The 27,027-nt window shown below is 48.0% G+C and overlaps 1 protein-coding gene across 1 annotated transcript; it reads right to left on the reverse strand.

The window, feature by feature from the left end:
• Positions 1 to 7,432: 7,432 nt before the first annotated feature.
• Positions 7,433 to 26,770, reverse strand: SENP8 (SUMO peptidase family member, NEDD8 specific). Its single transcript, XM_004594649.4, has 3 exons — positions 26,658 to 26,770; positions 19,849 to 19,966; positions 7,433 to 8,466 (listed from the first exon to the last, which is right to left on the reverse strand). Exon 3 carries the CDS (start codon positions 8,445 to 8,447, stop codon positions 7,809 to 7,811), a length of 639 nt encoding a protein of 212 aa, XP_004594706.1. The 5' UTR covers positions 8,448 to 8,466; positions 19,849 to 19,966; positions 26,658 to 26,770; the 3' UTR covers positions 7,433 to 7,808.
• Between the last annotated feature and the right edge of the window lie 257 nt (positions 26,771 to 27,027).

Consider the following 27,027-nt stretch of genomic DNA (forward strand, 5'->3'; position numbering starts at 1 on the left):
TGAACAAATCAGCTTGGTCCTGGGTCTGCAGGGCTCCAACAGAGCAGTAGGACCAAGGGTCAGATGCTAGAATTGTCTGTGAACACATGGAAAGCATGGTTCTAGGGTGTTGGTTAACAAACAGTGCAGTTGGTGCATCAGAGATGGTTTTCAGAGCCAGTCTGTGTGGAGGGTTGTGGGTAGCAGGGACTGAGCAGAAACAGGGAGGAGTGCAAAGCAGTTTGCAGATACAGGATGCAAAGACAGGAGCTGTGTGGCTTGTTTTTACAAAAGCACCGAGGGCCGCTGCTTCAGTGACACCAGTGCTGGAGTATTAGTCACAGTGGTTTACCACGCCACTTGGGATGCCTGCATTCCATACTTGGAGTACCTGGGTTTCAAGTCTCTATATCTATATCTATAACTTATTTTTATTACAAAGTCAGATATACAAAGAGGAGGAGAAACAGAGAGGAAGATCTTCCGTCCGATGATTCACTCCCCAGGTGACTGCAACGGCTGGTGCTGTGCCGATCCGGAACCCGGAGCCAGGAACTTCCTCCAGGTCTCCCACATGGGTGTAGCATCCCAAAGCCTTGGGCCGTCCTCGACTGCTTTCCCAGGCCACAAGCAGGGAACTGGATGCGAAGTGGAGCTGCTGGGATTAGAACCGGCGCCTATAGGGATCCCGGCGCGATCAAGGCAAGGACTTTAGCTGTTAGGCCACGCCACCGGGAGAGACAAAGAGGAAGATCTTCTGTCTGTTGATTCATTTCCCAAGTGGCTGCAGTGCCTGGAGCTGAGCCAATCCAAAGCCAGGAGCCTTTTCTGGATCTCCCACACAGGTGCAGGTTCCCAAGGCTTTGGGCCGTCCTTGACTGCTTTCCCAGGCCACTAGCAGGGAGCTGGATGGGAGGTGGGGCCTCTGGGATTAAAACTGGCGTCCATGGGGACTTTAGCCACTAGGCTACCATGCCAGGCTCACGTCTCCCGTTTCTGATTTAGCTTTGTTACCACACACCCTTGGATGCAGCAGATACTTGGGTCTCTGCCACTTAATGTTGGGGATCTGGATTGAGTTCTAGGCTCCTGGCTTTTGGCCCTGGGTATTCTAGAGATCCAGAAGATTTGTGTCTATCTTTGCTCTTCCTTTAAAAACAAAATCATGAAAATAAAAAACAGATTTATAGAGTATGCCTCTAGAATCAATTCTAGGCTTTGTTCCTCACTCCAGCTTCCTGTTAACGCAGGCCTTGGGAGGCAGTGGGGATGGCTCAAGTCATTGGCTTCCTGCTGCTCTGTGGGGTTACTTGGACTGAGTTCCTAACTGCTAGTTTTGCCCTGCCCCAGCTGTAACTGTTGCAGGCATTTGGGGAGTATCCCTCTGTTTCTCAAATAAATAAATGGCATTGGCAGGATGGAGGATGGGCAGAGAATGTGAATGGGCATTGATAAACACTTCAGAAACTGTTCTCCGCATTTCCCCTCTCAGTGTCCTCACCAGGGAGGGGGCAGCCTCTGGAGCTCGGGCAGGCCCAGGGACAGCTGGTTCTAATCCCGCAGCTACACTTCTCATCCAGCTCCCTGCTTGTAGCCTGGGAAAGCAGTCAAGGACAGTCCCAAAGCCTTGGGACCCTGAACCCATGTGGGTGACCCAGAAAAGGATTTGGGCTTCTGGCTTCGGATTGGCTCAGCTCCAGCTGTTGTGGTCACCTGGGGAGTGAATCATCAGAGGGAAGATCTTTGCTTCTCTCTGTAGATCTGCCTTTCCAATAAAAATAATTAAGTTTTTAAAAAAAAGATCTACAGAGAGGAGGAGAGACAGAGAGAAAGATCTTCCGTCCGATGATTCATTCCCAAAGTGACCACAATGGCTGGAGCTGCAAAGCTCCAAAGCCAGGAGCCAGGAGTTTATTCCAAGTCTCCCAAGTGGATGCAGGGTCCCAAATCTTTGGGTCATCCTCGACTGCTTTCCCAGGCCACAAGCACAGAGCTGGATGGGAAGCAGGGCTGCTAGGATTAGGACTGGTGCCCATATGGGATCCCATTGTTGCAAGGCAAGGACTTTAGTTGCTAGACCACTGCACCGGGCCCTCCCTGTTTTATTTTTATGATTTTGTTAAAGGATGTACCTTATTTGGAAGAGTTACAAAGAGAGAGGGCAAGAGAGAGAGCAAGAGAGATCTTCCATCTGTTGGCTCATGCCCCAGATGGCCATCAGGGCCAGGGCTGAAAACCCAGTCAAAGCTAGGAGCCAGGAACTTCATGTAGAGCTCCTTCATGAATGACGAATCCAAATGGTCATGTCATGTTCCACTGCTTTTCCTAGGCAATTAGCAAGGAGCTGGGTAAGAAATGGAGCAGCTGGGACTTGAACTCTGGCCCTTAAGGGAGGCCTGCATCGCAGTCAGCAGCTTTAGCTATCATACCACAATGCTGCCCTCCCTCCCCCTTCTCTCACACAGATTTGTGAGACAAAGAGACAGAGACACAGAGAACTTCCAACTACTGATTCATTCCATAATGGCTGTGGCTGGGCCAGGGGTGGGGAGCACAGGCCAGGCCTCCCACGTGACTGGCAGGCACTCAGCTACCTCGTGTCTCCCAGCATCTGATCTGGCAGGAAGCTGAAGCCAGGGGTCAGGAGCTGCGCACAGGTGCTCTGATATGGCACATGGCAGTCTTAACCACTAGACTGAATGCTCACTCCTAAAAAAATTTTTTTTTTAAGATTTTATTTTTATTGGGAAGGCTGAACTACAGAGAGGAGAGACAGATCTTCCATCTGCTGGTTCACTCCCCAAATGGCTATGATGGCCATAGCTGTGCTGAAGTCAGGAGCCAGGAGCTAGGAGCCTCTTCCTTTAGGTCCCGCATGCAGGTGCAGGGTCCCAAGGCCTTAGGCCATCCTCTACTGTTTTCGCAGGCCACAAGTGGGGAGCTGGATCGGAAGTGGAGCATCTGGGGCTGGAACCAGTGTTCATATCCATCTGGGATCCTGGCACATGGAAGGTGAGGATTTTACCATTGAACCATTGCACTGGGTCCCTGGAAAGTTTTTTTTTTTTTTAAAGATTTATTTATTTGAGGGCCCAGCACGGTAGCCTAGTGGCTAAAGTCCTCTCCTTGTATGCTGCAGGATCCCAAATCCCAGTCTAGATTGGAAGTGGAGCAGCTGGGACTGGAATGTGGATATTCTAAAAGTCTGCTCTAACTAGCTGCAGCACAACTCCAGCCTTCCAAGGAGGGAGGCAGAATTAGGATGACTTAATGATTGGAGAGCTTTTTGTGGAGTGGGGCAGAATCCAGATAAAGTGGGTTGAGGAATGGGAGGGGGATGTGGACTGGTGACCATAGATCTGGGAGTGAAGCGGTCGAAGGTCAGCACCTGGGGCGCTGTGAGCTCACGGTTTTATTTATTCTGAGGCTGGGAGGTTTGATGCATTTCAGTGATGAAGCAGCCAATGAAGGCAGGCTAGTGGGGTGTGTGTGTGTGTGTGTGTGTGTGTAGGAGCTTCTTTGCTCAAGAGATCCGGTCAGCAATGCGGTGCCTAGTGTAGTTTTCAGGGTCTGTATCAGAGACGGGTGTGCAGACATGGACAGGCTGGTTAAGCAGGTATCCTGCAAGTTGAGGTACATGCTTGGTGGCTTTTCCTTTCTTGGGAAGGAGGAGGCTTCTGGATCTGAGGCAGCAGGTGGATGGGGCAGGTGCGAGGTGGCCGGGGGCAGAGTCTGCTGTGAAAGCTTCTCTCAGCTTGCATTTGGCTTTGGTGCTGCCCGTGGGTGGGAGAGACCCAGGAGGCAGCCCTTACCTTGTCTTTTAACAACAATGGCAGTGACTTTTCCCCCAGTGAGGACATTCGTTCCCTCCCACTGACCCTGGAGGTGCCATCACTTCCTTTGCTGTGTTACTTTTTCCCCTAGGAAAGGACATTTTGGTGCATGTATAGCTTGATTTTTTTCCTTAGTGGAATTTCAGCCTCATTTTGGAACGTTGCCACCAATTTTTGTCCCTTTTGTGCAGGACACACCTTTTGCTCTCCCACTCTTTGGCCTGATTCTTTTAAGGCCCTCCCTCCTTTTGAGTGACGTTCCCCAAGCTGCTGCTCCTGCTCCACACACTTCCTCTGGCTCGCTCACGGCTGCTGCTGAGTTGAGTTCACACAGGACGTTCCATGCAGGGCCTCTAAGAGAGCATCAGGTCGTCAGATGGATGTGAGGTGCTCATACGAACATGACGTGAGATGCAACACAGAGTGGGCAGTCTTTGGGGGGGGGTCCCGCTGCCTGGCAGTCGAGGGCATTTCTGACCTCTCACTGTGGGCGCCCACTTCACCAGCTGAGTGTGAGAGGCAGAAAGTGAACCCAGGCTACGTTGAAGACATTCAAGCAGTGCCTCCCTGCCACCATCTTCAGGGAACTAGAACAGGAAACAGGGAGAGGGAGCATGAGAGGCCCCGCCTGTGATGCAGGATCTTCCCCAGGGAATTATCAAGAGGGAACGTAACTAGAAAACAGGAGGATGAGCTGGAATTGGGTACAGCCTCCAGTGTCACAAGGCACGCTGCTTGTGTAGCAGTGGACACGGTAAGCATGTGTGGCGCTGAGTCACAGGGCACCAAGCAGGTCAGCTGTTGCCATTTGCCACCCTGCAGGCTCTCCTTTGTACCTAATCCTACAGGCCTTGCCTCACCCAGCCGTGTGGCTGCATGGCAACGTGAAACCACATTTCTAGACTTGTTGTTGGTCTTAAACTGGAATGGGGGTGGGAGGGAGGGGACTGAGGTCTATTTTAGTGCCTGTGCTGCGCTTCCCGTTGTCCCTCACAGTGTCTGTTTCAACAGCGGCCTGGCTTCCCTCCGTAGTTGAGGCTGTGAGCTTGCACAGCTAGGATTTGAGAAGAAGCATCCATGCTCTTGACACCACGGCATGTAAGTTCCTGTGAATGTTCTTTCCTTTTCTGATGTTAGGGAAAAACCCCACCAAACCAACCTCGTTTTCATTGTAATAACCCTGACATTGAGAAATCCTACTTCGCAGGTTGAGTGTTTCTTACATCACAGGGTTAACGTTAATATAATAAAAATGGGGCCCGGCGGCGTGGCCTAGCGGCTAAAGTCCTCGCCTTGAAAGCCCCGGGATCCCATATGGGCGCCGGTTCTAATCCCGGCAGCTCCACTTCCCATCCAGCTCCCTGCTTGTGGCCTGGGAAAGCAGTTGAGGACGGCCCAAGGCATTGGGACACTGCACCCGCATGGGAGACCCGGAAGAGGTTCCAGGTTCCCGGCATCGGATCGGCGCGCACCGGCCCGTTGCGGCTCACTTGGGGAGTGAATCATCGGATGGAAGACCTTCCTCTCTGTCTCTCCTCTCTGTATATCTGGCTGTAATAAAATGAATAAATCTTTAAAAAAAAAAAAAAAAAAAAAAAAAAATAATAAAAATGATGGCATGGTCAGAGTAAGGCTTATTACCAGAAATGCAATCCACCCATAATACTTACATTATTCTGCTTTAGGTAGGGCCAATGCCTGCAAGGGCTGAGAGAAACTAGCCAAACAACAGAAGCATCTGTGGTTTAGATGCACTCGATGTAAAATCTACTGATGTTGGTGGTTCTTGCCACAGTCTATGCTGGGGTTGCACGGGTGACTGTTAGGAAGTCGCTGAGGGTCAGGTGGGATGTGTTAGAGTACACCTACAGGGCAACACAGCAGGATACCCGCCCCATGTTCAACTCACTAACTGCTGACACCAAAATCTAAACGGTTTTTTGGGAGTATTTGCACAATAAAAAGGTGAAAGATTTACATGATCTGAAGAGAAACCAGAGTATTACTTTCACAATAATTATGCATAAGGACTATAGATTTTGAAGCTGAACCTGGTGTCCTGGATTCTTTTGCTTCTAAGAGATAAAAAAATGCAATAGGAGCAAAACAGGATCTTTTTCCTCCTTTGTACCCTGTAACAGGCTATCAGAATACCCAATGAAATGCTGGGAAAAAAATACAAAATACAAAAACAAAAGAAAATCTCCAATCCTGCTATGTGAAAAAGAAAAAAGCATTTATTTAGGTTTTCATGTAATTAAAAGCCAGAGAGAGAGAGAGATCTTTTGTCTACTGGTCACTCCCTAAATGGCCACAGCAGCCAGAGTTAGGCCAGGCTTAGCCTAGAGCCAAGGAATCCCACTGGGGTCTCCCATGCAGGTGTCGGTGGCCTACCAAGTGCTTGGTTCATCCTTTTCGGCTGCCTTCCCAGGCACATCAGCAGAGAGCTGGATGGGAAGTGGAGCAGGCAGATTGGAACTGGTACTCTTGATACGTGATGTCTGGTGTTGTAAGCTGTGGTGTTTACCTGCTGAGCAAACACCAGCCCGGGGTGTGGGAAGGTAAATACTAGGGCTGATGGTTGCCTGAGTGCTCTTCTCTCAAAATACAGTGGCCTTCTGGAACTTTCTCTTTGAATTTCAGTTTCAACTTTAGTGCACTCAGGCCTGCTGTGGAAGCTGTCCTTACCAGTACTGTGTTCCCCTCCCAGGCTGACAGGAAGCGAGTGAAGCATTGGGCTCACTGGGTGGTGAGGTTACTCTGGGCTGGGGAGCTGGGGGCAGGGTAGGGTTGTGGAGGTAGCTGAAAGAAATTTCATGGCTCAAGCTAATCTTTGGTTTTCACATCTCTAATTCTCATGAGGAACAGAATGAGTGCCTCATATGATCGTGCATGACCCAGAGTACCTGCAAAAATCCCATCTGTGCTACCGGAGGGATCCCGTTTTGACTCTGGCTTCCACATTGTAAAAATTGCATTGTTTGCATTTTGAGTTAAGGGAAATGGTGGAGGGAGGTCATTTTTCTTCTTCTTTTAAAAATAAACCAACTCTAAATTTCAGATGCTCTGATGGTCCTAAAATTATCATGACGTAACTGAAAAACAAACAAAAAGACTGTGCCAGGTTCAAGGAGAGGGAATTCTTAACTACCAGAAAGCAGAAATATTTATCTGAAACAATAGGTAACCCTGAGAAGTTATCAACTCTTATTTTCTATAACCAAAAGAACTTTGTATATGAGGAGGGAGCATGCGTGTGGCCCTTTAGCCAAGGCCAGGAGGCACTGTTAGCAATGCAGGGGGCAGGAGAGCCGGCTTCCTGAGCACACCGAGGGGCCCAATGTTCAAGTTCTCCTGCTTGTCCTTAAAGCATTCCGGGAATCAGATGGGAGGAGGGGGCTAATACCATTTTTGTTTTTTTACATTAAATATATGCACAGGCAAGGCCTCTGCACTGTGAACGGCCAAGATCACAGACCTCGATCACTGATGCTTATAATGTTTTGGTCTTGGGTGAAATCTGGCTGTGATCTGCTTCTGGCCAGTTGAGCTCTTTAATTGTGCAGGTTGTATTAAAAAACAAACAAACAAACAAACCTGTAACATTTTTTTTTGTTGTAGTTGTTCTTTTCATAGCTTTTTTTTTTCTTTTCTCCAGACTACTCGAATTCCTGATTTGTTTTACAGATCACTGATTTTTGTTTTTTTTAAAGCTAATGGGGATTAAGGGAGACCAAGAGGGATTAATTTTTAGACCAAAATGAGAAGTGTGTGCGATAGATGTTAAGATATACTGACTTTAAGGTTCTGGTGCGTAACTCTGACGCGCTCTTACAGGACGTATTGCTCTCGAATCAAGGGTGGTAACAGAGGATGCTCACTCTCGCGCAGGAAGAGGTCAGGTCACGCTGTCCCCCACCAGGCAGTCTCCCTCCTGCATGGAGGCCGCGCTGCAGCCTCAGGAGAGACTCCACTGGCACAGATATTCGTCACCAGCTAATTTTTAGCAAGCCTGGCGATGAGCTCTTTCCATTCCGCCCTCTTCTGTGTGATGTATGTGGGGGTGAGCAGCTGCAGCAGGGCCTCTGGCTGCTGTCCAAAGAGGCTGTGGCACAAGGCCTCGGCATTACAGATCACATACATCCCACAGTCGTAGCTGTTCTGCTGAGCAGGGGCTTTCTCCTCCACAAAGGCCGGCCTGTCTCCATTTCTGACTAAGAAAGCCTGCAGCTTCTCTGCCACCTGCTTTGCGTGGATGGAGTTGCTCCTGCTATGGGAATCGTAATGACAGAAGCGGTTTTTATCTTGGAGATAAACCAACAGGCTCCAGTGGGTTCCCCCGGCTGCCTGGTTGGAGTTGTCATTGATGGCTAAAAATATCACCCGTTTCTGGGGGAGCCCCAGGGGTTCCAGGAACAAAGCAACCTCAGCTGGGTCACTCGTGCACTTGATGAACTGGGTGACTTCAGGGCTGATGAAGGCGACCTGGCTGGAGAAGTCCCGGAACTGACAGTTGGCAAAGTACTCAAAGGCGAATCCAATGATGTGGTCATTCAGCCAGCTCGGAGGGTCCAACAGTGAGATGTCTGACTGCCGCAGGAGGCTGTCCATGTAGCTGAGGACCACAGGGTCCATCCTGCACCGACTTCAGCAGCTGCAGGAGAGGCAGAAGATGTTATTTATAGCTGAGAGTGGCACCTAGCTAAGACTGGGGCTGTGGCACTGTCTGTAAGGGCTGTGGTCAAAATGATATGTCATTATAAATGGTTTGGCAACAACTCCTGGCTAAGTGTAAACATTCAGGGAACTTGAGCTGGCATGCTGTGGAGAAACAATTAGAAAAACTTTGGAGATTTTCCATGTAGATAGTAGGTATGAATTTGTAATTTCCTCTTTAAAGTTTTTAAAAGATTTTTATTTGAGAGGTGCCGACAGAGAAAGAAGGGAGGGAGGAAGGGAAGGAGGGAGGGAGGAAGGGAGGGAGGGAGGGAGAAGAGCAGGGAAAAGAGACAGACAGAATACTACTGCCCCCTCCCTGCAACTGGTTTACCACCTGAATGCCCAGAATGGCTGGGACTGGACTGGGACTGAAGGGAGGAGCTGGGGACTCGGTCCACATCTCCCATGTGATGCCAAGGGCTTAGTGATTTGAACTGTTACCAATCCTAGGGTCTGCAGGAGCTCAAGGCACTCCAATATGGGACACAGACAGGTATAAATTACAGCTTATATTCTATCAGACACCTTAGCAAATTCATATATTTGGCTCCTTCAGGAACATATGTGATGATAATGGGAAACTGTTTTTACAGCAAATATAAATTCAGAGTCTGAAGAAAAAGTTACTAATTATAAAGGGAAAATAGTTTCCATTTCAACACTAACTTTTAAGACATAACATGAAGCATGACTTCCTCCTTCAATAGTGGAAAATGACAGGGATGAGAACTGTAGTTGAAAGGATCTGGGATTTCAGGAAGAGAAAATCTTGAGAGTGAGACAAATGAAATTCATTCCTGAATTTGCCCACCTATGTGCACAGGGATGTAACAGCACATCCATTTCTCCTCTTCAACCTTAAAAGTATGATAAACACTAGATAAAGTATGATAAAGTATGCTAGAAATTCTTTCACACTTTTAAAAGGCACTGTAGCATATGAATCAGGAAATCTGGGACTGTCCCAGCTTTTTTTTTCCTTCCTTCCTTTTATTTTTTTTAAAGATTTACTTTTATTGGAAAGGCAGATATACAAAGAGGAGAGACAGAGGGGGAACATCCTCTGTCCTCCGGTTTACTCCCGAAGTGGCTGCAACGGTTGGAGCTGAGCTGATCCGAAGCCAGGAGCCAGGAGCTTCTTCAGGGTCTCCCACGTGGGTGCTAGGTCCCAAGCCTTTGGGCCGTCCTCTACTGCTTTCCCTGGCCACAAGCAGGGAGCTGGAAGGGAAGTGCAGCAGCCGGGATTAGACTGCTATGCCTATATGTGCATGCCCACAGGAGATCCCGGTGTGTGCAAGGCGAGGACTGTAGCCACAAGGCTACTGCGCTGCGTCCAAATTCTGTAATTTTTTATCTGTAAAAGGGCATCTATCTGCCTTAGGTACTCAAGAGAGTTGCACTGATGGCCAAGTTTATTTGAAGGTACTCAAAGAGGTTACCAAAGGGGCTGGTGCTGAAGTTCAGAAGGGTTAAACTTGGGCCTATTGTGATGGCTCAGTGGCTAAATCCTTGTATACTCTGGAATCCCATACGGGCCACTGGTTCATGTCCTGGCTGCTCCACTTCCCATCCAGCTCCCTGCTTGTGGTCTAGGAAAGCAGTGGAAGATGGATGGCCCAAAGCCTTGGGACCTTGCACCCAAGTGGGACACCTCAAAGAAGTTCCTGGTTTTTGACTTTGGAGCTCAGCTCCAACTGTTGTAGCCACTTGGGGTGTGAACCAGTGGATGGAAGATCTTTCTCTCCGCATCTCCTTTTCTCTAAATCTACTTTTTCAATAAAAATAAATCTTTAAAAAGAAAGAAAGAAAGGAAAAAAGGAAGCCTTAAGCTACTACTTGTGATATAGGCAACCTATATCTGAGTGTCAGTTTTGAGTCCTGGACCCTGCCATTCTAGTGGGATATCAAGATGGGGTTCCTGGCTCCTGGTTTTGGCCTGGCTCAGTTCTGGGATGTGAGGCCATTTAGGGAGTGAAGCAATAGATGGAAAATTTCTTTCTCTGTCATTCTGCCTTTCAAATGTGTACACATATACACACATAAGTGTTTAAGGTTTAGAAAACCCATTCAGAGCCCCAAGCCAATCCAAGCTGCTGATATTATCGTGTCCACCAACAAAGCTGCAGCAGGAACCAGATCAGGCTTCCTGTATGAGGGGCTGCCCGGCTCAGGCTCACCAGGAAGGGCAGCAGCAGGACAGGAAGGCTGATGGGAGAGGATGACATCATCCAGACTTGGCAGAGCCAACGTGGTTGAGTGCTGTGTGCTGCCTGTGGTGCCTTGCTAAGCTCTACTCGGTAATGCAGAGTCACTGGCAGACCAGAGAGTGGCAAGCAAAGCTCACTGTGAGGAACCGGTGATGCTCTGCAAAGGGCAGAGCTGGGATGATGGAATCAATTTGATCAGTTCTGGCCAGCAGACTGCTTAAAAGTTGAGGCTGGTGTTATGGCGTAGTAGGTAAAATCGCAATGTGTGACACCAGCATCCTATGTGGGCACTGAATCCTGGCTGCTCCACTGCTAATTCCCTCCAAAGCAGCCTGGGAAAGCACAAGATGGTTTACCTGTACCCACATGGGAGACCTAGCAAGAAGCTCCCGGCTTTGTCTGACACAGCCTGGCCATGGCAGGCATCCGTGGATTGAACCAGTAGATGGAAGACCTCTCTATCTCTACCCCTCTCTAACTCTGCCTTTCAAATAAATGAAAGAATTCTTAAAGAAAAAAAAAAGACAATAAAACTTGCGTGACATAGCCTTTTTTCATGTAATCAAAATCCTATAAAGGGCACAGCATGAGCATGATGTCTCAGTAGCTGAATCCTTGCCTGGCATGCAATAAGATCCCATATGGGGACTTGGTGTTCTGGTGGCCCCGCTTCCCATCCAGCTCCCTGCTTGTGGCCTGGGAAAGCAGTCAAGGACGGCCCAAAGCCTTGGGACCCTGCACTCATGTGGGAAATCTGGAAGAAGCTCCTGGCCATTGTGGCCACATGGGTAGTAAAGAAGAGGACGGGTGTTTCTCTGTCAATCAGCCTTTCTAATAAAAATAAGTCAATCTGAAAATAGAAATTGTTACAAAACAAATCCTGTAAAGCCAGCTTTCGGGCCTGGCGGCATGGCCTAGCAGCTAAAGTCCTAGCCTTGAATGCCCGGTATCCTATATGGGCGCCGGTTCTAATCCCGGCAGCTCCACTTTCCATCCACTTCCCTGCTTGTGGTCTGGGAAAGCAGTCTAGGACGGCCCAAAGCTTTGGGACCCTGCACCCGTGTGGGAGAACCGGAAGAGGTTCCCGGTTCCTGGCTTTGGATTGGCGCAGCACCGGCCGTTGCGGCTCACTTGGGGAGTGAATCATTGGACAGAAGATCTTCCTCTCTGTCTGTCCTCCTCTCTGTATATCCGACTTTGTAATAAAAATAAATAAATCTTAAAAAAAAAAAAAAGCCAGCTTTCATCTTAAGGTACATACCAGAAACAAAGTTCAAGCGAATGAACTAAGAAGCATCCAAGATGATTCTATGCATACACACTAATCCTTACCTGAACGCCTGCAGAAACAATGTAAGGCTGTTGATGAGAAAAAGAAATATGTGAAAGATGGCATGAGTTAACATTTCCTGAAGAAAGAATAACTAGAGCAGAGACATCAAGTGGAGCCAGGCCTGGAGTTAACGAGGCATAGCGCACATTTGTCATAGGAGAGCCACAGATCTGGCTCTAAGCTTTTTGGCAGCCAAACAGAGAGTGATAAGTTAAACATTCACAACATCCACAAGGTGAAAACAAGCTGGTGCTCAGGAGAGGGAAAAGCATTCTCTATATTAAGGCCAGGTGGCCTCTTCTCTGGCTTGTCCCACCACCACCTGATGATGAGCACGTTATCGCCAGGGTCCGGCTGATGGCAAACTGTCCCCCAGGAGCCCAGCAGCACAATGTGAGCCAGGAGTACACCAGGACACAGGGAATGACGGCGACTGTGCCCAGTAAGGCTCCTCGGGTGCTGTGTGTTGGTGTCCACCTGGAGAACTGCGCTTGGTGTTGGCCAATGAAGTCTGGCCCAGCCCATTCCCAGCCAATGGTGCTAGGGTGAGGAGCAGAGTGCCTGGGTGGACAGTCACCTTGCCTGGTGGGGAGAATCCTTTGCCAGGACCAAGAGGGCCTTCAGAGCTCTGTATTGTTCTGATGTTTCAGACAGCATACATACGGCAGGCGTGTGATGCAGTGGTTGATACCCTGGTTGGGGTACCAGCACCCCCATCAGAGTGCCCAGGTTTGAGTACCAGGGTCACATCTGATCTAGCTTCTTGCTAAAGAGCAGTCTGTGAGGCAGCAGGTCACGGCCCAGCTGCTACTTGTGACCCTGCCAGCCACGTGGCAGACCCAGATGGAGTGCAGAGCTTTGGCCTAAAGTTGAGCCCTGGTTGGTGTGGTCATTTGGGGAGTAAATCAGCAGATGGAAGAGCGCTCTCTCTCTCTCTCTCTCTCTTTCTCTCTCTCTCTCTCTCTCTCACACACACTCTCTCTTTCTCCCCCCTTCCCTCTCCCTGTGTCACTCTGCATTAAAAAGTAAAAAAAAAAAAAAAAGATCCTTTGAATGCATTAATTGGAATAAAATTCAAAATAAAATATAAAAGAAAAATGGAAGAGCCTTATTCAGTTTTTTTTTTTTTAAGATTTATTTATTTTTATTCGAAAGGCAGATATACAGAGAGGAGGAGAGACTGAGAGGAAGATCTTCCATCCAATGCTTCACTCCCCAAGCGGCCACAATGACTGGAGCTGAGCCAATCCAAAGCCAGAAGCCAGGAGCCAGGAGCCAGGAGCCAGGGGCCAGGAGCTTCCTCTGGGTCTCCCACATAGGTGCAGGGTCCCAAAGCTTCGGGCCATCCTCGACTGTTTTCCCAGGCCACAAGCACAGAGCTGGATGGGAAGTGGGGCTGCCGGAATTAGAACTGGTGTTCAAATGGGATCCCTGCGCATTCAAGGCGAGGACTTTAGCTGCTATGCTATTGTGCCGAGACCACCTTATTCAGTTTTATTTTTAAAAAAATTATAAAGCACAGCTGCTGTAGTCATTTTAAGTGAAAATGATTAAAAGTTAGTAGTTTCTGAGTATGGTTCCCCTCATCAGGCCCTTTGGTTACCGTTTCAAGTTGTGACAAACCACAAATGTTCAGACTCAGAGGGTCCCATGTCATCAGGAATGCTGACACCCACAGGCGCACTGAAGAACAGGCCCCACCCACCGGGCTGCTGCTTGCTGCTTCCTGCAGCTCTGACTTTGCCAGCTTCTATGGAAAAAGCTCAACAATTTGTTGGCTGACTTAAATATTTTAATCAGTAACAAAGTATTTTACTTATTAACTTAAACATGGACATGCTGCAGCACAAAATGCAAAACCAGCATGAATTTCCGAAAAAAAAAAAAAAATGAAAGATGAGATTCCCACAGAACTTTCCTACCTACACAGGCAGTTTTCTTGGCTCCATCCACTTTATTCCGCTGGCTCAGAAACTCCGGCCCAGCGGTCTACTCAGCGTCCACAGCCTCCCGGAGTTCCCTGAATCTTAAGCACTACACTTCTTATTAATTACGGAAAGCATAAGCACAGACTTACACTTTAGGAGATTAACTGTATATGGGAGGAAGACACTTATTGCAGCAAATCTCTTCAGAAGCTTAGTGTGCATTCATTGGTGCTAAGTGATGACAGTTCTGTCAATAATCAGAACGGAAATGGAGCTATGAAGAGACAGCATCCCACGGTTTTCGATTTTTTTTTTCTCCCTGTCTCACATGCAGTTGGTAACACGTCCTGCTGATTCTTCACCCACAATGTTCCAAGTGTGTTCAGGGCTTCTCACTACAATTTGCCTGACAGATCTCGCATACACCACTGACCCCACCCTCCCGCTGTATTTTCCACACAGCCACAAGAATCCATGTTTAAAACTTGGTGATGTCATGCCTGTGTCTGCTTAAAACATTCTAGCAGCTACCATACTGAGGAAAACAAAAATGCAATTCTGCAGTTTACAACGCTCTACCTAACTTGCCTCCAGCTCCTGCCATTTCATTTCTCTTACTTTCCTAATGGTCCACTGTATCCCAGCTTCACCAACTGGTCTTTCAGCGGTCAGACAAGCCATGCTGCTCCCTCCCGAAGGCTGTGGCTGGCTGCGCTTGGATCTACCCTTGGGTAGATCTGTGTTAAATACCACTTCTTTGCACAGTCCCTCTGACTTGCCAAAATAAAGGCCACTGTCTTTACGACCTTCATTACATTTTTTTTTTGGTTTTGTTTTACATAGCTTTCATGATTGACAGTTTTATTCACTTGCTTGTTAGTTAACTTCCTCTCTCTGCCCTCTGCTCTGTCTCCCTCCACTTTCCCCACCGTTCCCCACCCTAAAATGAAACTCTGTGAAAATAAGAGAACTAAGGACCCTGACTGGCTTGTTTGTCAGTGTCTGCAGACGGATCCTCAATGACTGTCAAAGGAGCGAGTCCGGACCTCAGCACGCAGAGAAATCTGAACACTTACAATACGTTGAGCAGTAGCAGGGCTTTTACTGTCCCATGCAGTCAACCCACTCTGTGCAGGAATTCTTCATTCCTTTATTCAGGAGAAAAGCTGGACTCACAACCACCTTTGTCATGCTGATGCAGAACTTCAATCAGTGGTACCACACAAAACGAGTTCATGTGCTTATTGGAAATTTCAAATCTGGTGATGGAGCTATTTAGAATGAAGATGAGAAGCTTGTGGTCCCTTGAACACACTACGTTCCTAGCAGTCCTTACTGTGACAATGGAAATGTCATGCAGAGGCCCCAGGCACATGTGGCTAGGGACAAATTAGCAGGAAGCTGGAGTTGGGAGTGGAAGTAGGACTTGACTCCAATACCCATCTGAGAACTGACTGTTGTCCAAACCACTAGGCCAAACACCCAACCCTATATTTGTGTTTTGACTCTTTTTTTTTTCTTTTTTTTTTTTAAAAGATTTATTCATTTTATTACAGCCAGATATACACAGAGGAGGAGACAGAGAGGAAGATCTTCCATCCGATGATTCACTCCCCAGGTGAGCCGCAATGGGCCGATGCGCGCCGATCCGAAGCTGGGAACCTGGAACCTCTTCCGGGTCCCCCACGGGGGTGCAGGGTCCCAATGCATTGGGCCGTCCTCAACTGCTTTCCCAGGCCACAAGCAGGGAGCTGGATGGGAAGTGGAGCTGCCGGGATTAGAACCGGCGCCCATATGGGATCCCGGGGCGTTCAAGGCGAGGACTTTAGCCGCTAGGCCACGCCGCCGGGCCCAGTGTGTTTTGATTCTTAAGAAGTATACATAGTTGGGGATTATACTTCCAGAAATATATCTCAAGGGAAATACTTGGGCTGTGTGCAAAAACTGAACGCAGGTGCTTACCACAGCAACACCTGTAACAGAAAGACTGGGGCACCCGAGAGTCTAATGTTCAGGTGTTACCAGGCTCATATGGGACACAGGGATGAAGCTTCTGGCTTCGGTTTGGTCTGGTCCCAGCCACTGCGGCCATTTGGGAAGTGAACCAGTGCATGGTGGATCTCTATCTCACCCTAACTATGATTTTCAAATAAATAAGGTAAATCTTTAAAAAGGTAAAGTTATAGATGCAGTTTATTGACACAGAAGACGCTTATGATATACTAGGAGGATGGTTACATAAAAAGTGTGTATAGGATAACTACATTTCATAGCAATCGATGATATAAAAATTTTTAAGAAATAGGATTAGTACTTTGTTTTTACTATTCTTTTAAGATTTATTTATCTGTTGTTGAAAGGTAGAATGACAGAGAAGGAAAAACAGTTTGTTTCTATAATAGCTGTAGGTGTCAGATCTGGGCCAGGCTACTCCATTCATGTCTGCCCTAAATGTGACAGGGACTTACGCACTTGGGCCATCCCCTGCTGCCTTCTGAGGCAGAATCCACTGGAAGAACAGGAGCAACCATGGTGGCTGGCACTGTGCTGCGGCAAGTTAAGCTGTTGCTGGCACCCTATACTGGTACTGGTTCAGGTCCCACCTGCTCCACTTTCAATGAATTCAGCTCCCTACTAATGTACCTGAGGAAACAGTGCAAAGTCCTTGGGCTCATGCACCCACACAGGAGACCCTGATGAAGATCCAGCCCCAGCTCTTCCAGCCACCTGAGGAATGAAATTAGTGAATGAAAGATCTCACCCTCACCTCCCCCTTCTCGCTCTCTGTAACTCTTTTTTTTTTTTTTTTAACTTTTTGGAAGATTAGTTATTTATTTGTTACTAGAAAGACTGATTTACAGAGAGAAGATACAGAGAAAAAGACCTTCCACCTGCTGGTTCATTTCCCAAGGGGTTACAACAGGCAGAGTTGAGCTCATCCAAAGCCAGGAGTGTTTCACAGAAGTACAGGGTCTTATGGCTTTTGGCTCATTCTCCATTGCTTTCCCAGGCCACAAGCAGGGAGTGAACGGGAAGTGGAGCACCTGGCACATGAACTGGTGCTCGTGTGGGATCCCGACACCTGCAAGGCAAGGACTTAGCTACTGAGCCATCATGCATGGCTCTCTGAAACTTTTTAAAATGTTGTTAAGTCTTAAAAAAAAAAAAAAAATAGAGCCTAGTGCGGTGGCCTAGTGGCTAAAGTTCTCGCCTTGCATGTGCCGGGATCCTACATGGGTGCCAGTTCTAATCCTGGCATCCCCGCTTCCCATCCATCTCCCTGCTTGTGGCCTGGGAAAGCAGTCGAGGACGGCCCAAAGCCTTGGGATCATGCACCTGTGTGGGAGACCTGGGGGAGGTTCCTGGCTCCTGGCTTTGGATCGGTGCAGCTCTGGCTGTTGCAGTCACTTGGGGAGTGAATCATCGGACGGAAGATCTTCCTCTCTATCCGTCCTCCTCACTGTATATCTGCCTTTCCAATAAAAATAAATAAATCTTAAAAAGAAAGAAAGAAAAGGAGGAAAGAAAGCAAGCAAAGCAAAGCGGTGAATTGCCCACACACAAGGCTGGCATGATGATTCAACCTGCTAATCCTCCCCTTGCAGGTGCCAGAATCCCACATGGGTGCCAGTTTGTGTCTTCCTTCTTCCACTTCCCATCCAGCTCCCTGGAAGAGGCTCCTGACTCCTGGCTTCATGTCAGATCAGGTCAGCTCCAGCTACCGCAGCCCTTTGGGGTGGGGGTTGGTGAACCCGTGGACAGAGGATCTTTCTGTCTTATTTCTCTCTAAATCTGCCTTTCCAATAAAAATGAACAAATCTTTAAAAAGGAATAAGGGAAGAAGGGAGAAGTAAAGTGAAAGAAGATGGAGAAGGAGGAGGACTCTGGCATGGAGTGTTGGCAAGTGTTCGCTTAGCCTCTTGCACCTTAACACTGGCCCCTACTCTTTGCTCTTCTCCCTTCTCCCTTTGGGTAATTACTTGCTTTCTCTGCATATCTCCACCACCCCACTCTATCAATTTTTATTTTTCTTTTTAAAACATATTTATTTTACTTTTGAACGTCAGTTTCAGAGGCAGGGGGAGAGACAGAGAGAGAATCTTCCATTGGCTTGTTCGCTCCTCCAGATGGCCACTGTGCTAAGAGCTGGCCAGGCATCTGAGTCTCCCATGGGGTGGTACTTGGCTGTCTTCTGCTGCTATCCCAGGTTCGTTAGCAGGGAACGGTGTAGGAAGTGGAGCAGCAGGGACTAGAACCCAGTGCACACATGGAACGCCTTTTATCAAGTGCTGTGCCACAACACTGGCCCTGACCACTTTCTCTTTACAATGAACACATAGGTGGTAAAAATCTGTGTCCACGTTGGAGAAAACAAGACATAGCATGTCCCAGTTTTACTTCAAATATGTGTCTTCAGCTTGATTCTTTTGCCTGCTGAGAAAACAGGACTAATTCTCTGTCTTTTTAAATAAACCACCAAACGAGGAGCATTCAAGATAACTTAGTGTCCACTGGGACTAGAAGGTGGGATCCAGCTCCTGGCCCCAGTCCACCTGCCTTCCCAGAGGGTCACATCCAAGCCTGACCTGCGTTTCCTAGCAGCAGAGGCAGGAATGCTTTCAGGAAGGAAGTTCATGGCTGTGTTCTCAGTTTCAATTTCCCCCAATTAAATGTTTCCTTTTAATGCTAGGGATAAGCTACTGCAAATGCGGGTCATGCGTGATGTGTATAATGTAAAAATTATCATTGGAACTTAGAGATCTGTTTTGGGCAGATATGAGCTCTTATCCTGTTAACAGCATGCCCCACAAACTTGTACTCATGTTTATGTTGGTAAGGTTTGTATTAACAGATGCTTGTTCTTCCTGAGCAACATAAGGAAGTGAAACATATTTGCAGAAACTCCTAAAAACACAAAATTGTTATAGGAAATGCTTTTAATTTCATGACTGATAAACTGAAAGAGCATGTCTCTAGTTATCAGCATTTTACCAGTGGAAGATTTGACCTCTTAAAAAATAAAAGGGGTGTCCTGTTTAGGCAATTCTACCACCACGGATTCCACTTGGTTCTGTTTGGGCCAGGGAAGAGGTCCAAGTTATCTTTTAGGGTTACCTCCAACACCAAGAGGCTCCACCAGTTTTGCCACCAGGCTCTGCTGTCAAGGGCTAGGATGGCATTGACCCCAAACAGAATATGATTCCCAGTTTTTTTTTCTTTAAGAGTTATTTATTTTTACTGGAAAGGCAGGTTTACAGAGAGAAGGAAAGACCAGAGAGGAAGATCTTCCATCCGCTGGTTCACTCCCTCAAGCGGCTGCAATGGCCGGAGCTGAGCCTATGCAAAGCCAGTAGCTATGAGCCTCCGCCAGGTCTACCATGCAAGTACAGAGTTCCAAGCCCCTGGCCCCCCCTCTACTGCCTTCCTAGGCCACAAGCAGAGAGCTGGATGGCAAGTGGAGCAGCCAAGACATGAACTGGTGCCCATATGGGATCCTGGCCCGTACAAGGCGAGGATTTAGCCTGAGTCACTGTACCAAGTCATTTTTACTTGGAGGGTTCTCTGTAGAGTGGTGTCAGTTTTTTTTTCCCGTGATCACAAACTCGGTGTGTAGCAAATTTTTTTTTTCAACTGCTTGAAATGACTTTCTTTTTCATCAGAGGAGACCTGATACAACTGTAAACTTTCAAATGATTAGAAAGTGAGAGCTGTGTATGGGGAGGCCATTTGGCTTGGCCAGGTCTGAGGGAGATGGCACAGGGGGTGCCAGCTGAGGGGGTGCACAGAATTCAAGTGGGTGCAACAAATACAGTTTGGCAGTGTCCGGCTAAGCTTGCCACGTCACTCACCTGATGAGATCAGTGATTGCGGTGCTCAGTAGCCCATGATGGTTACATGCAACCACGATGTTGGAAACGGTGTGAAAAAGCCATCATCTTCTCATCTTAGTCTGTTGATTTCAAAAGCCTGGAAGATGGTTAAGAGATAAACCGTCATCATAAATTGCTAATGAATGGGTTTCAAAATTATATCTGATATATAGTAGTGAGGGTTCAAAAATTTTCTAATAAATGAATTTAATTTATGCTTTATTGTACTCTGCAGATTGGAAAAGCAGCCTCATGGGACCCAGTCATAACATACACCTTTCTGACTTAGCAATTTATTTATTTCAAAGGTAGAGCAGCAGGTTTTCCATCCATTGGATCACTCCTCAAATGCTTCTAATAGCCAGAGCTAACTCAGAGTGAAAGCAGGAGTCAAGAACTCCGTGCAGATCTCAGGATGGCAGGAACTCAAGTCCTTGGGCCATCCTCTTCCCCCTCCTGGTTAGAAGCAGAGGAGTCAGGACTCAAACTGGGCATTCTGATACGGGATGTGGGCACCGTGATATGCGAACAATGCTCTCACCTGCTGCATCATGTGCCACGTCATGCACTCCAGCTATCTGCCTTTAAATGTTAATGAACAAGAGTCTTATTTTGGGACTGCCATTGTGGCGCAGTGGGTGAAACTGCTGGTTGGGACTACTCCGGTAACATCATCTCTAAGGAGTCCTGGCTGTATAGTTTCTGATTAGACTTCCTGCTAATACACTGGGAAGGCAGCAGCAGACGGCCCAGGTAGTAGGGCATCTGGTATCCATGTGGCGGACTAGCACAGAGCTTAGCTCCTGGGTTTGGCCTGACCCAGCCCATGTTGCGTACTATGTTCTCTGGAAAGAGAATCACTGGACGCAATATCTTTTTTTCCCCTCCACCCACCCCGGGTTGCTCTACTGTGCAAACAAACAAATACAATCTTGAAAAAAGAAAATACTTTAAAAAAAAAAAAAAGATTTATTTTTATTGGAACGTCAGATATACAGAGAGGAGGAGAGACAGACAGGAAGATAGTCCATCCGATGGTTCACTCCCTAAGTGGCCGCAACAGCTGGAGCTTAGCCAATCCAAAGCCAGGAGCCAGGAGCTTCTTCCTGGTCTCCCACGTGAGTGCAGGGTTCCAAGGCTTTGGGTTGTCCTCGACTGCTTTCCCAGGCCTCAAGCAGGGAGCTGGATGGAAAGTGGGGCTGCCGGGATTAGAACCAGTGCCCATATGGGATCCTGGGCGTGCAAGGCAAGGACCTTAACCACTACGCTATCGTGCAGGGCCCAAGAAAATACTTTTGAATTATTGGACTATGTTTGAATTACATGTTCCTGAGGAAGGCTAAACATTTCTAATAACAGTTTATTTCAGTTGCTAATGGAAAGTGCCAGATTGCTGCAATTGTTGTGAGAAAAATCAGAGCCTACTAACATTAAAATCCTTAATCTCCTTTCTAGAGAGATTTAAATGATCATATCACTGACAGAGCTTTACTTCACCAGCCATCGGAGAGGGCAGGCCCAAGGGTTTTAAACCCATAAGTGCTCCAAATAGTAAGTGCATGCGCATGCGCTGCGGTATAGTAAGTGAAGCCACTGCTGAGGATGCCTGCATCCCATAACAGAGTTGTGGCTGCTCTGCCCCCGATTTCAGCTTTCTAGCGACGCAGTCTGGGAGGCAGCAGGTGGTGGCTTACTTAGTTCTTGGATCCCTGCCATCCACATGGGAGATTCAGACACTGGGGTAATGAACCAGCAGATGGAAGATCTTTGTCTCTATTGCTCAGCCTTTCAAATGGATGAAAATAAACCAACATTAGAAAACAGTTATAATTGAGACAATCCCCTCTCCCCTACTTTGGTGTCAGCAGTATGGTCTAGTGCTTCTTAAAAAAAAAAAAAAAAAAAAAAGATCATTGTGGAACTGGTAGTACTGAACTAAAAGAGAAAGAATTTTTTTGGAAATTTCTTGTGAAGAATGAGAACTCTGAAGCCTCCTAAGGTATTCTCTTTGATTTCAGATATACCTGCTCACCCCTGCCTACAGGGGGGATGCCCTTGAGATTCCAGTTTGTGCTGAACTACGCCAGCTGTTCGCTGGCTGAAGAAGGTAGTGAGGGTGGACTGTCAGAGAATTTGTTCTGTATATCAAATAGCTATAACTCATTGGGATGAGTGACATGTCCACTCCAAAGTAAAATTTTTTTAGAATAATGTGTGTAGAAAGCACGTAATGTGGCTTTGTAATCAGTTTTATTCATTCAGCGGTTTCAAGGGATTGGCAAGGAAGGCCTAAGAAACATCTGTGAAACTAAGTGTGATAGCCATTTATTTTAACAGAAGTATAAGGGGGGGGGGTCTTCAATTTATGATAGGAAATAGATATTAGGAAAAAAGTATACATGGATATCATTTTTTGTTTCTAGCAAAATAAAGTTTATTGGGGCCAGCCACTACTTGCCATGTGGATGTGGGTACCCCATCTAGGAGTGCTGGTTTGAGACCTGGCTGCTGGTCTAGTGATTAGCTTCCTGTTCACGTAACCGGAAGAACAGTGCAAGATGGCTCTCTGCCACCTGTGAGGGAGCCCAGGATAAATCCTGGCTCTTTAGGCCATCTGCTGAGTGAACCAGTTATTTTAAGGTCTGTCTTCCCCTCTCGCTCTATCGTTTTCTTTGAAATAAATGTTTTTCTAAAAAAAAAAAAATCCATCTATTTAAAAGGCAGAGTGATGGGGGAAGGAGGGAGAGAGGTTGCTCATTTATTCGTTTATTCTCCAGATGCCTTCAAATGGCCAGAGTTGGGTCAGGTTCAAGTCAGGAGCCTAGGACTCTATGGGGTCTCCCGCAGGGACACTTTAGCCACACTTTAGCAGCAGCTTAGCCACACTTTGGCAACAGCTTAGCCCATGGAACAACATCCACCACTCACCTTCTAATCCCATTATGCTACACACTTTTTGAAGCACCTATGTATGAGCAACACCACTGAAAACATAAGAGTGAATTAGCCTCTTGCCTATAGTAAAAGGTAACTGATTCCTACAGTGAGATGTACATATCCTTTGTTGAAAGATATATCATCGCTCCAAGCTATGCTTCTTTAGACTGGTCAGTACACTGGGGAGAAAAAGTTTTTTAGCAGACCAGATAATATTTCCATGTCCATTTCTTAAAGTTACTTATGTATTGCTCTAGTACCCTCACTCCTACTTCTATTTCTGATTTTAGTCACACATAAATTCATATTAGTTTTTCAACTGCCACTCTAATCTGCAAAAACTTTTAACGTCTTCCATTGTTCACGAAATTAAGGACAAACTATAGTCTGGTAGTCAGTGATTTCCAAAAATAGCCCAAGTCTACTTTTCCTGATTTTTAATTTTTTTTACTACTTCTCCCATGGATGAGGATCCAAGCAAAATCGGACTGGAAGATGTCTCTGCTGTGGGCAGGCCCATTGGCTGAGATGCCTCTTGGGACACGTGAGCGCCAGGGTTCAGGGGCGTGCTGCACTCTCCTGATTGTGCCTGCTTGTTGACGCACATCCTGGGAAGCAGCGGGTCTCACTCAAGTAGCTGGAACCCTGCCATGCCATGTGGGAGACCCGGATTCAGTTCCAGCCTCCAAGTGGTGGCTGGTCCTGCCTCAGCTGTGGCCGGCAGTTAGGGGAGTAAACTAGTGGACGAGAACTCTCTGTTGTCTCTGAAATAAATTAAAAGAGTTGATTTTGGTACATTTTTTTTTGAAATCTATGCATTTTTCATAATTTGCATTTTCCATGAATTTTCTGCATACCCCTCATATGCGTGGAATTTAACATCTGTACTGACACGAAGTTATTTCATTTTCCAGGGACTTAATGACCCACTTTTCCTCTTGCATACACAACTACAGATCACTTGCCCTGCTGCCATTGCTGTTAAGCAACAGCAGGTTAGCTTTGGTTGCTGCATCACAGGTAAAGAACATAAACACAAAACAAAACAAACAAACAAACAAAAAAAGCCCTAAAGAAAAAAGCTGAGGCATAAGGGAACACTGCTCCATCATCTTTCTGAAACAGATTTGGTCTGTCACATTCTTGTCTAAAACTATCATCTGGTGGTATTTTTAAATTTTTCTTGGAAAGTCAGATATACAGAGGGAAGAGACAAAGAAGATTTTCCATCCATTGATTCACTCCCCAGGTGGCTGCAATGGCTGCAGCTGTGCTGATCCGAAGCCAGGATCTAGGAGTCTCTTCTGGGCTTCCCAAGCGGGTGCAGGGTCCCAAGGTTTTGGGCTGTCCTCGACTGCTTTCCCAGGCCACAAGCAGGGAGCTGGATGGGAAGTAGGGTCACCGGGATATGGACTGGAGCTCATATGGGATCCTGGTGTTCAAGGTGAGGACTTTAGCTGCTAGGTTACTGCGCCTGGCTCATCCTGTGGTAGTTTTAAACACAGCATCCATAGACTAGAATGTGGCTATTTCAGGATTCATGAACTTGACGTGGGGGAAAAGCTGCATCTTTATTTTTCTGATTCAAAGTTAGTCTTCTTTTCAATTACTATAGGCTGAACACTGAAATATTAGCAATCCCTTCATCTTTGTCACCAACAGAAATCTGATATTTCCTTAAACATGTTTTTTTAAAAGAATTTTTTTGTTTGATTTGAAAAGCAGTGTTAGAGAAGATGGGAGAGAGAGAGAGAATTTTCCATGTGCTGGTTCACTCCCCAAACGGCTGCAATGGCCAGTACTGGGCTAGGCTGAAGCCGGAGCCAGCAGCATCTTCCAGGTCTCCCACGTGGGTCATCTTGTGATGCTTCCTGAGGCCACTGGCAGGGGCTGGATTGGAAATGGAGCAGCCAGGTCTCTACAGCACCTATATGGGATGCTTAACTTGTCATGCCACAATGTATGCATGCCCCCTGATGGTTTCATATTATGTTAAAATATTTGTCAGTGTCTCAAGTATAATTTATACTCCTTATTTCTTTAAATTATGTACTTAGACCTGCTGCTAGATGCTACTTAATAAAAGAAGCCCTTATATGACTATATGACACATTTTAGTATTTAAATGACGTTGAAAAACACTGGTTCCCTCTTTCATGTCTATGCATTTTATACATTAAAAACATTTTTCGGGCCCGGTAGTGTGGACTAGTGGCTGAAGTCCTCGCCTTGAATGCGCCGGGATCCCATATAGGTGCCGGTTCTAATCCTGGCAGCTCCACTTCCCATCCAGCTCCCTGCTTGTGGCCTGGGAAAGCAGTCGAGGACAGCCCAAGGACTTGGGACCCTGCACCTGTGTGGGAGACCGGGAAGAAGTTCCTGGCTCCTGGGTCTGGATCGGCACAGCACCGGCTGTTGTGCGCTCACTTGGGGAGTGAATCATCGGACGGAAGATCTTCCTTTCTGTATATCTGACTTTGTAATAAAAATAAATCTTAAAACAAAACAAAACATTTTTCCCCCCTGAGATCAGGTACCTGGGTCAGACTCCCAAGAGGGCTACGGTGTGAAAAGGGTTCAGAATCTTTGTTATTTACACTCACTAACTGCTGATGGGGTATAATCTCAACTCCTCAGCATGGACCCCGAGGCTCCTCCCCATTGGCTCACACCCATTTTATCGTTTCCATCTCTGCCACACCCCTGCTCTCCGGTTGTATCTGCCAGGGCCAAGCCAGACAACAGGAACTGCTCGTTCTCTGGAGGCAGAGAGGCAGGTTTGTGGAGTAACCCTGGTTAATAAGCCAGCAGCTGAGCTCCACTCTGGGTTTCACCTTAGGCAGCTCCTTTCGAGAGCAGTGCCCCCCAGTACTGTCTGGTCCTTAGGTGACAGTATGTGATCCCGTGTAACCAAGACAGACTGTGCACCGGGAGGCACTGTGTGGAGTCATTCCCAGGGTTTTGGGGTTCAGCTTGGGGTCTCACAAGTGGGGAGGGTCTCCTAGCTGTAAAGCTGAAGAGCAGCCCGGGAGGGGAGGGAGGAAACCAGCAGTCTTGGAGGGGCATCAGAACAAGCCGAAGGTGACAGTGGTTACCTTGGCAGTCACTGCAAACTTTCAGCTTCTCATTCCAGCCCCAATGACACCCACTCCACCGAGCAGGTGTCCCCACCTCCTGCCCCGCCCATTACTGTCATCCAGGAAACTTGGAAGAAATCCCGACGTCTGGCCTAACACAAGAATCTGTTGAACTGGTTCAGGATAGGAAAGCAACATTGCTCTTATGATTTTTTTTTAAAGTCCCACGTGACTGCAACGTGCAGTTGAGGCTGGGTTGCAAGAGCCCTCCAGATCCTACCCATCAGTTTCCCTCACCCTCGGAGCACCAGCTTCTCTGTTCTGGGGACACATTTAATGCCCTCAGAGTCGCTCCCGTCGGGGAGCGGGGGCATACTCTGGGGGGTCAGTCCTCTCATCCTGGGTGCACAGGGGCGGGAGGTGAGGGGTGCACCTGCCCCGGTGTGTAAGCGATCCGTTCACTTCTTCCTGACACCCTGCGGGGTTGGCGGGGGGCAAGCACTGGACTCCGAGAGGGGTCCCCCCCGTCACGTCCTCCCCCGTCGCCCGTCCTGGGCCGCCGCTCACGGCGCGCGAATCACTCACTCGGTGAAAACTTTTCAAGAAATGAATGGAGACGGAGGTCCGGGGCGGAGACTCGGGGGGGAGGGGGTGGGCAGGGAAGGCGGCGCTCGATGGGGACGGGGGACGGACACGCCAGAGCCTGCGCGGGCGGCCGGGCGACCCCACTGGAGCGGCGAACCGACAGACCCAAGTGGGGAGGCGACTTCTTACCTGCCTCGGGACTCACCGCCCCCAACAGCCTTCACTCAGGCACCTCAGGGTTGGCCGCAAAGCGAGCGCTTGGAGTCGTTTTCCGGCGCAGCCTTTTGCGACAGACACACACACACACACACACACACACACACACACACACACACTCAGTGCAACCTAAGGCGGGGTTCCCCGCGCTGCCGTAAGGCGCGGCGGCGGCGTGGGGGCGGGGCCGGCGCGGCGCGGCGACGTCACGTGGGGGGGCGGGGCCGGGCGGGGCGGGGCCGGGCGGGCGGCCGGGGGCGTGGGCGGCGAGTGCGCGCGCGCGCGCCGGCGGGGCTGCGGCCGGGGAGTCGGCGGGGCCGGGGCGGCGCGGGTGGGACGGGCGCCG

The sequence above is a fragment of the Ochotona princeps genome, chromosome 6 (genome assembly GCF_030435755.1).
Source record: "Ochotona princeps isolate mOchPri1 chromosome 6, mOchPri1.hap1, whole genome shotgun sequence".
Lineage (NCBI taxonomy): Eukaryota > Metazoa > Chordata > Mammalia > Lagomorpha > Ochotonidae > Ochotona > Ochotona princeps.